The sequence below is a fragment of the Eubalaena glacialis genome, chromosome X (genome assembly GCF_028564815.1).
Source record: "Eubalaena glacialis isolate mEubGla1 chromosome X, mEubGla1.1.hap2.+ XY, whole genome shotgun sequence".
Lineage (NCBI taxonomy): Eukaryota > Metazoa > Chordata > Mammalia > Artiodactyla > Balaenidae > Eubalaena > Eubalaena glacialis.
In genome coordinates this window covers 44,529,399-44,538,433 of record NC_083736.1, presented here as the reverse complement: position 1 = coordinate 44,538,433, position 9,035 = coordinate 44,529,399, and the positions used below count along the sequence as shown (strand labels likewise).

The 9,035-nt window shown below is 54.2% G+C and overlaps 1 protein-coding gene across 3 annotated transcripts; it reads right to left on the bottom strand.

The window, feature by feature from the left end:
- Positions 1–3,875, bottom strand: MAGIX (MAGI family member, X-linked). 3 transcript variants are annotated; one of them, XM_061178562.1, is made up of 6 exons: positions 3,609–3,875; positions 2,674–2,820; positions 1,844–1,926; positions 1,533–1,769; positions 1,250–1,421; positions 1–530 (listed from the first exon to the last, which is right to left on the bottom strand). In XM_061178562.1, the coding sequence occupies exons 1-6, from the start codon at positions 3,655–3,657 to the stop codon at positions 226–228; spliced, it is 993 nt and encodes a 330-aa protein (XP_061034545.1). In that variant the 5' UTR covers positions 3,658–3,875; the 3' UTR covers positions 1–225. The 3 variants fall into 3 exon arrangements, with proteins under 3 accessions (XP_061034545.1, XP_061034546.1, XP_061034547.1); XM_061178563.1 differs by having other exon boundaries at positions 1,289–1,421; XM_061178564.1 differs by lacking the exon at positions 1,250–1,421 and having other exon boundaries at positions 1,715–1,769.
- Between the last annotated feature and the right edge of the window lie 5,160 nt (positions 3,876–9,035).

Here is a 9,035-nt window from a genome sequence, read left to right as displayed (position 1 = left end):
TGGATCGAACCATTTTATTACCTCCCCTGCCCGAAGCAAGAAGCGCAGGGCTGGCCGGTCTGGGAGGGCCGTACCACTGACGCCTCGAGGGGAGCGCGGGCTGGTCGACTGCGAAGCAGGAGGGGGGAGAAGACCAAGGAAGCTCTCCCCATGATGCTAGTGAGCGGCGGGCGGAGCACGCCAGATCCAGGTTGGGCAGTACCAAGTGACCCGTCTGCTACACGCTCAGTGCCTCCGCCTTCCGGCTGCCATCTCCAGGGCTAGCTGCGCGGCCCCCGGGACCCCTAGGGCTCGCGAGAGCCGTTCCTCGCTCGGCACCAGCCAGGGTCCAGGGGAATCCGGGGTGTGGTCGTTGGGGTTCTCCGTGCTGCCCTCAGGAGGAGGAACCGCGGGGTCGTCCGCCACTCCTGGGCTAGACTCCGGGCTGCCCCGGGTTTGGGGCGTCGTACGGGGTCGAGGGTGCTGAAGTGGGGAAGCGCTGGAGCTGCGAGACCTTGTCACCGCTGGTCCCCCAGGATCCGCGCTGCGATCTGGGGATGGCAAGACTGCAGATTAGATTGGGCGATAGGGTGGGGGACGGAGATGGGGCCCCTTGGCTGAGGGTGGCCGGCAGACTCGAAGGGCTGCGGGAGACAGAGACCCCAGTACTTAGAGAAACCTCCCTCAAGGAATGGACACGCCCTTCAGGAACCGGAGCCACTCCTCAAGACCCGACACCTCCTTTCCCGAGTCCCCTCCTTTCCTGGATGCAGAACACTCCCCTCAGAAATCAATTCCCACAACTCCCAAAGGAAGTCAAACCCCTCCCATCTAGGATCCCAGACTCTCTCCTTGCTCATCCTACCTTCCTCAACTCCCAACCCTTTCCCTAATGGATCCCTCATCTTTTGGGACCAGACCCCCTACCCTCTGGATCCCCATCCCATCCCCTCTCCACTGAGACCCACTCTGCTTTCCCATCTGGGGACCACGACCCTTCCTTCTGAACAACCACTTTTACCCCAAACCCCTCTTTTCTCTTCCCTCCCAGTACCTCAAAAGCCTCCCCTCTGAAATCCACCCTTATTCCTATCCTGGGACTCCGGTCTTCCCATCCTCACTTTTGAAAATATCATGACCCTCACAAACACCAAGCCCTGATCCTCCCCATTGAGACCACCAAACCCTTCTCACCCAGGTCCCCAGCCTCTCCACTCTGCGACCCTCATCATCTCACAGATCCCTGACCCCAATCCTCTGAGAAACCCACCATCTTCTCTCCAGGGCCCTCCCACCCCCTCAGGCTTGCCGGGGTGGGTCTCAGGAGGCCTGCTTAGCACAAGGTAGAGCCGGGGACCGCCTGCGCGAATCCGATCCATGACCTCGGCATGGGTGAGGCCCTGAGTTGACTCTCCATTGATGTGGAGCACAAGGTCGCCGGCCTGCAAGAGTGCAAGGCAAGGGGTGTTGTAGAAAGGTCAAAATGGAGAGCACATCGACAACAGGATAGGACAGGGCTGGCACCGTCGAATGGAGGGTGCCTTATGCTTCACCTGCAAGCGACCGCAGCGCTGTGCCGGCCCGTCCTTCAGCAGCCCGCGCACTGCCAGCGGAGCGTCCCCGCCTGCATCTCGGCCTCCACTTAATGTGAAGCCAAAGCCCACGGAACTGCGAACGAGTTCCACACAGAACTGACCAGAGGCCTGGGGCGGCTTCGAAGCACGACGTGCCTTACCCTGGGTCACTTGGAGTGGCGCGGTACGTGTACCCAAGGTCTCTGACCGACGATGCTGGAGTAAGGACACAAGTATACATACACTGCCGGTCTCGAGGCAGGTGGCCTCGAAGGAGGACAAGGTGGTACCTGGGGCCGGTGTTCCACGAAAGTGGCATTAGGAAGGCGACTGTCTGTGACCTCTATGTCCGCAGAATCCAGCATGCTAATGGCTGGGGGATGAAAAAGGCAGTCGGAAGGGTACTATAAAGAAACTATCTAGGACCAGCCTACTGAGTTAATATTTCTAGCCTCATCTCATTTCCTTGCCTCTAGGATGCAGAGACAGACTTGCTCATCCATTTAACTAGGCTCCGCCCACACGAATAACTATCCTGATCCCGGCTTCTTAGCTAATAACCCTGGGACCAGCTATTTGAATAATCCTAAAGACCTTCCTACCTCCCTCTAATAACACGCAGATCCCGCCCCTCATATTAAACCCTTAGGCTCACCCTGCAGGGTGCTACTCCAGGATTCCGCTGCTGAAGATTCCAGGCCCCGCCCTCCAATCAGCCTATAAACTTCAACCTATTCCTGACCTTTCGAACCGCTACCCCAGTGCGCTTATAGACTCCACCTGCTTGACTAACATTCCAGGCCCGCCCCTTAGCCAAATGCCCGCCCCCAACCCTCTCCAGGCCCCGCCTCCTCAGAAATGCCACTCAAAACCCCGCTGACAAAAGTAAAGATCAAGCTCCGCACCCACAACTAACCTTGCAACGTTCACCCACTGCAGTAACCCTCTCTGTGTCACCTCCTAGGCTAACCCCAGCACCCTCGAATCACCGCCGAGGCCCGTCCTCCCAGCTCACACCCATTGGCCCCACCCAGGGGAGTAGCTAACAATCCTGGGCCCGCCCCCCAGAACCCCGCTCCACTCCGACCACGCCCCCGGGAGGCCACGCCCCATCACGCACCCTCCTTGGGGCGCAGGCGCAATGTGGCGCCGGCCCGGCGTACCAGCGCCGCCACGTCGGCTGCAGCTCGGGCCGCCAGGGGGCGCGCGTCCAGCCGCGCCAGGAGCTGCCGGGCGCTGGGGCCCGCGGGCGGGGGAAGGCCACGGCCTGCGCGAGTGAAAAGAACAGATCAGGGCCCACCCTGAGTCTCAGCGACCCCCTACGCCACCCCCCACCACGACCGAAGACCTAGAATGCCCCTCAAGATCCCGGAGACCCGAGACCACTCCCTCGATAGTTCTGAAAGTCACCGACTGCCCCTCTCATCTCCCGTGACCCCCGACCATCGCGGGTATGCCCGTGGACCCCCGCCGGCTCCCACGATATCCCTGGACAGCTATTTAACCCCAATATTCCTGGACACCTCCGAACACCCTGTGAATAACTCTGGAGGTCTCTCACTACCCCCCTAAAACTCCAGATTCCAGACTCTTCCCCCGAACATCGAGAAGGATCCCGATTCCCCCAGATGTCCCAACAGAACACGGTCTGCCCCCTGTGGCCCAGGCACCCCCGATTCCCCTCCAGTTATCCTAGGCAACCCTGCCAGCCCACATATCCCCAGAGCCCCCAGCCTAACCCCCCACAATTCACCAAAGACCCCGAGTGTCCAGGTGTCCCCAGTGACCCCGGGCAGACCCCTCCGGCACACCTCCCCGGAGACTCAGGAGAGACCCCCAGGTCTGGTGCGCCGCCCCGCAGCGCGGGTGCGGGTAGGGCGCCTCGAGCCCAGCCCGGGTCGCTGGGCCCCTGCCCTCCACCGCCGCCGCCCGCAGCCGCTAGGGCGCCAGGGTTGCTTTGTTTACCACCTGTCAGAAGGAAAAGGTGAGGAGCAGACAGGCGGGGCGAGGGCTGGCAGGGACGCGCCCACTACCCTCCCACCCCGCGCCCCGTACCTCGTCTGCTCCCCTTAGGGTCCGTGGCGTCCCCCGCGCGCGGCTCCATGACCCGTACTTGGCCTGGTGGACGCACTGCCGCCAGCGACGCGTTTGGAGCGCCCGGGAGCGCTCACCTGGCGGCCCGCCCGGGCTTGGACGCGGCTGAGGCCGGCCGGTCCCGTGCTCGGCGCCCCAACCAGCGCGGTGACCTACCTGGCGGCCGCCAAGGAGGCCTGGCCCTGGGAGCCAGCGCGAGCTCTTGGCCTCGCTCTGCCTCAGGCGCTGCCTCTCTTTCCCAGCATCATGGGAAAACTCTTTCCGCCCAGGGGATGTTGTTATTCCACGTGTGAGAGGGGGAAGTCGAGGCCCAGAGAAGTTAAGGGCCCCACCCGAGCTCTGACGACTAAAAACGGGGTGCAGAACCGGAACCCAAGTTTACCAGGGTATTCTGCAGCCTCCACCAGAGCTTTGCACATCGTAGGCACTCAGTAAATTTGCAGTGAATGTTTCCCTACTGGGGGACTGGAAGAGTACGGTGGGCTGGGGAGGGGGGGTGCCCTTGGAGCCTTTGGGAGCTCCGGGAGGCTTCAGGGGCCTGAGCATGATAGGGTTGGGGGATTCAAAAAGTAGGGAAGGGCAGGTCTCCTGGAGAGTGGAGAGGCAGTAGGAGCCTGGACTTGAGGAGCCTTTGAAGGCACATGGTGGGGGAGGGGACACTAGCCAATGAGAGGGGAGAAATGAGGCCCTTCCTAGGTTTGAAAAGGGGGGGGGGCGTGTCTGGAGACAAAGCCCCCAAGGGTGGAGCACTTGGGCAGAGTGCTACTGAAGTGGAAGGAGGAATGGGGAGCTGTGAGAGAAGGCCTGTGGCCACCACTTTGTGGAGGAAGAAACAGGCAAAAGATTTGAACACAAACTTTACCAAAGAACATATACAGATGGCAAATAAGCGTGTAAACAATGCTTAATATTATTAGTCTTTTGGGTAATGCAAGTTAAAATCATGATGAAATACCACTACACACATATTAGAATGGCTAAAGTTAATTAAAAATCTGACCATACCAACTGTTTGTGAAGATGTGGAGGAAATGGAACTCTCATATACTGTTTACTTTTTTTTTTGTCATGCCGTGGGACTTGTGGGATCTTATTTCCCCAACCAGTGATTGAACCCAGGCCCCAGACAGTGAAAGCACCGAGTCCTAACCAATGGACCCCCGGGGAATTCCCTCATATACTGTTGATGGAAATGTAAAATGGTATATAGCATCTTTAGAAAACAGTTTGGCAGTATCGGTTTTTTGTTTTTTTTTTTTTGGCTGTGCCTCGCAGCATGCAGGATCTTAGTTCCCAAACCAGGGATCAAACCCACATCCCCAACATTGGAAGCACTGAGTCTTAACTGCTGGACCACCAGGGAAGTCCAGCAGTATCTTTGAAAAGTTAAACTTACATGTATGATCCAGCCATTCCACTCCTAGTTATTTACCTAAAAGAAATGAAAGCATATGTCTACACAAATATTTGTAAATGAATGTTCATAGAAGCTTTATTTGTTGTCTTAGTCATCTCAGGCTGCCATAACAAAATACCATGTGACTTAACAGAAGTTTATCTCTCACGGTTCTGGAGGCTGGAAAGTCAAAGACCAAGGTGCTAGCCAATTTGGTTCCTGGTAAGGCTCTCTTCCCAGCTCGCAAATGGCCACCTTCACTCTGTATCCTCACATGGAAGAGAGAGAGAGAGAGATCGATCTTCCTCTTCTTATCAGGCCACATCCTATCAGATTAGGACCCCACTCTATGACACCATTTTTTAAAATTTTGGCCACGTTCTGTGGCTTGTGGGATCTCAGTTCCTTGACCAGAGGTTGAACTTGGGCCACAGCAGTGAAAGCACCAAATCGTAACCACTAGACCACCAGGGAACTCCCGTCTTATGACATCATTTAACCTTATTTTCCTCCTAAAGATTCTATCTCCAGATACAATCACATTGGGGGTTAGAAATTTAATATATGAATTTTGGGGAGACACGAGCCCATAGCATATGTTAATAGCCCAAAACTGAAAACAACCCAAATGTCCATCAACAGGTGAATGGATCAGCAAACTGGAATATTCATGCAATGGAATACTACACTGCAATAAAAATGGATGTAAAATTTGGATGGATCTCAAAATAATTATGTTAAGTGAAAGAAGCAAGACCTACCTCCCCACGCAAAGAGTACATTCTGTATGATTCTGTTTATATAAAAATCTAGTAAAATGCAAACTAATGTACAGTGAAAGAAAGTAGATTGGTGTGACGAGGGGAAGGGGACAGCAGGCAGGAAAGAGGAATCACACAGGGGCAGGAGAAAACTTTTGGCAGTGAGGACTGTGTTCCCTATCTTGATTGTAGTGATAGTCTCACAGTTGTAAACAGTTTGAAACCATGCCCCATAGGGTTAATGTTTCTGTTCAAGTGCTAACAGAAATTCTTGAGCTTGTCTTACAGAACAGCAGGTAAGGGAACAGCTTGTTAAAAACTCCTCTGCTTGTAACCTGCCTTCACTGACCAAACTCGCCTTAATTATTTTTGACTCCTTTACCACCCCCTATAGATAACACCTCTGACATATGGGTTGCTATAGTAATGGGGCTTACCATTGTTTTCCAGGAACTTGGAGTCAGCTCTTGTCCAATTCGAGCCAGTTAAGACTGGTTGGGACCACCGACCCCAAAACTGGGCCTGCACAGGTGTTTGATGAATGACCTTTTGACATCAGAGGGCCGAAAACTCCACCCTCAGATCATGCTAAGCACCTCCATTTTTGAACGTGCATTCCATGAAGAAGCATGTAACTCATATACACCTGTGCAGAACGTCGATTGCCTCACCTTTTCCCTGCCTCCAAACACTTTACCCTGGGCCTAAGACCACCCTGCTTCTTTATCCCATAAGTATCTCAAGCCCTGTGCCTTTGGGGAGGTGGTGAATAAACCCTTTCTCTGCTGCAGACCTTGCTGTCTCAGCGTTTGGCTTGCTGAGTGTTGAGCAAATGAACCTCGTTCAGTAACAAGTTCAAAACCTATCAAATTTTATGGCAATTAAACCTCAATCCCTTTAAAAGGGATCTATTTCTTGAAAAGAAGAAATATTTGATTAAATTAATAAGAACTGGTGGGGTTGTGAGAGGGACTGACTTAAATCCATGAATGAGGTGACGCTAAAAGGGGCAAAAGGCTTATTTTCATGAATGGATGAGGCTAAGAATGCATTGGTTTAAACCCACAATGGAGCAGGACTAAGAGGGGCTTTGGCCTGTCCAGCCTGATTGTAATCAATATTGATTAAAGATAAGCACCGGAGCTGCTACCACAGGTTGGCTGGGCACAATGCATGTGGTTTGGAAGGTTTATTCCTAATCCTTTGGCAATTTTACCATGCACACTTCATTACCACCACTTCCCAGAGGGGTACACTGAGGGTCCAGACAAAGCAGTAGCTAGGGTTCCACCTTCTGTAGCTAGGGTTTGCCTTTTGTCTGGCCCCCCCAACCCTGCCAGCTGCCTTGGTGACCTGAGCATGGCTCCCTCAACCCCAATCCTTGCCCCTATCCCCAGATTTATGGCCCTGCTGGTATCAGCTCTCATCAAACTCCCACCCAGGGTCCCATCCCTACCATTCATCCCTGAGGCCATCCTTGGACACCCCATTCCTTTGCAAACTCCCCTAAGACTGAGCATCTCCCAGTCTCAAACAATCCCCCATCTCCAAACCCTCGAGCCCCCATCCAGTTGGCAAGCTCCTTGCCCCATTTCTGAAACATCCAGGCTGCCGGATACTTGGAAAGCTCCCCTCACCATCCACCATCCTGAACTTTCGACAATGCTCCTCTGCAAGGCCCTCCCATCAAGCAATCTATAGAACCTCAGGCACCCATTCCTCAATCTTTAAGCACCCCTCTACCACAATCACTGGTTCCCCAAGCCCCAAACCCCAGATTGGAAGCTGCCATCTCCATCTTCAGTGCTTGAAGTCTCAGTAAGAACAGGGCCAGACGAGGGTAAGTTACTTACACTCTCTGGGCCTCTTTCTCCCTCTCTGGGCCTCTTTCTCCCAATTTATAAAACTGGGGTAATAATTGTGCCTTGTGTTGCCTTATTTCTCATTCCACAAGCCATACGTAAGAGGTTTACACGGCATTATACAAAGAAAGCATCTTGGCTTCTCCGAAGAGAAGGTGGGCAGATGTAGCCATCTTATGCTGGGGACTGCTGGGGACCCCTGGGAGTGCACACATCAGCTGGACTCCCAAGGGTGGCCAAGAGGGACAGAGCAGATCCCAGTTCAGGCAGGCAGATGCCCAGAGAGGCCAGTGATCCTGGTGACCAGCACTGCCCTGCAGGATTGGGGAGGTCCCTGGGGGAGGGAAAGGGGACTGGGCCCTGGAGGAGAGAGTGGCAAGGCTTCCCAGTGGAGGAGAGGATATGGATGCCTAGGGCTCAGCCTTGGTTTTTCTCCTCAACCCAGTTCTCTTGGGAAGACTCAGGAAAAGAAATCAGCTTGGACTCATCCCCACAGACAGAAGCACTTTGGTTTACAATTCTGCAGGGACAATCATCCATCGTCTGCATATAAACATGCGTTCTTTCTTTTCAGAAATGGAAGAACGCAGGGTTGAAGACTTTGAATTGGGCCTTGATAACATGCAGTCACCTTCCAGGTGGACAAAAGGCTGGGAAAGGCCTCCTAGAAAGAGGGAACAGCATAGGCAAAAGCAGGGAGATGGGAATAACAGTGGGCATATTTAGGGAGCTGTGAAAGCCCCATTCGGTCACAACAAGAACAGGGCAGAGCAGTGAAGGAGGTCCAGTGTGTTCCCCCACAGACAAGGTCAGGTCAGAGATGGGAGGGGCATGGGACTACAGGAGGAAGGAAAGCAGGGACCATTCAGCCCTTTCAACTACAACAAAACCAGGACCCTGAAAGGTGGATGAGAGAGGTTGCACAGCCTGCCAGAATGGACATCAGGACACAGTGTGTTCACATCCCATAATGAAACAGTCATGGACCAGATGACTGTTGGGGGTAAGCTGCCTGAGACCCCCACTGTTGTTGGCTGACTGTGCGACCCTGGGCCCCTCCCATCCTCAGTTTCTTCTTCCACAAAGTGGTGGCCACAGGCCTTCTCTCACAGCTCCCCATTCCTCCTTCCACTTCAGTAGCACTCTGCCCAAGTGCTCCACCCTTGGGGGCTTTGTCTCCAGACACGCCCCCCCCCCTTTTCAAACCTAGGAAGGGCCTCATTTCTCCCCTCTCATTGGCTAGTGTCCCCTCCCCCACCATGTGCCTTCAAAGGCTCCTCAAGTCCAGGCTCCTACTGCCTCTCCACTCTCCAGGAGACCTGCCCTTCCCTACTTTTTGAATCTCCCAACCCTATCATGCTCAGGCCCC

What these genes read in the sequence shown, in the direction of transcription:
- MAGIX (XM_061178562.1), bottom strand. Translation starts at nt 3,657, where the DNA reads ATGGAGCCGCGCGCGGGGGACGCCACGGACCCTAAGGGGAGCAGACGA. An exon ending in AGCGCTGCGGTCGCTTGCAG is followed by an intron (nt 1,422 to 1,532) that starts GTGAAGCATAAG and finishes GCACTCTTGCAG; the next exon opens with GCCGGCGACCTTGTGCTCCA. An exon ending in AGGGCCCTGGAGAGAAGATG is followed by an intron (nt 531 to 1,249) that starts GTGGGTTTCTCA and finishes TGCCATCCCCAG; the next exon opens with ATCGCAGCGCGGATCCTGGG.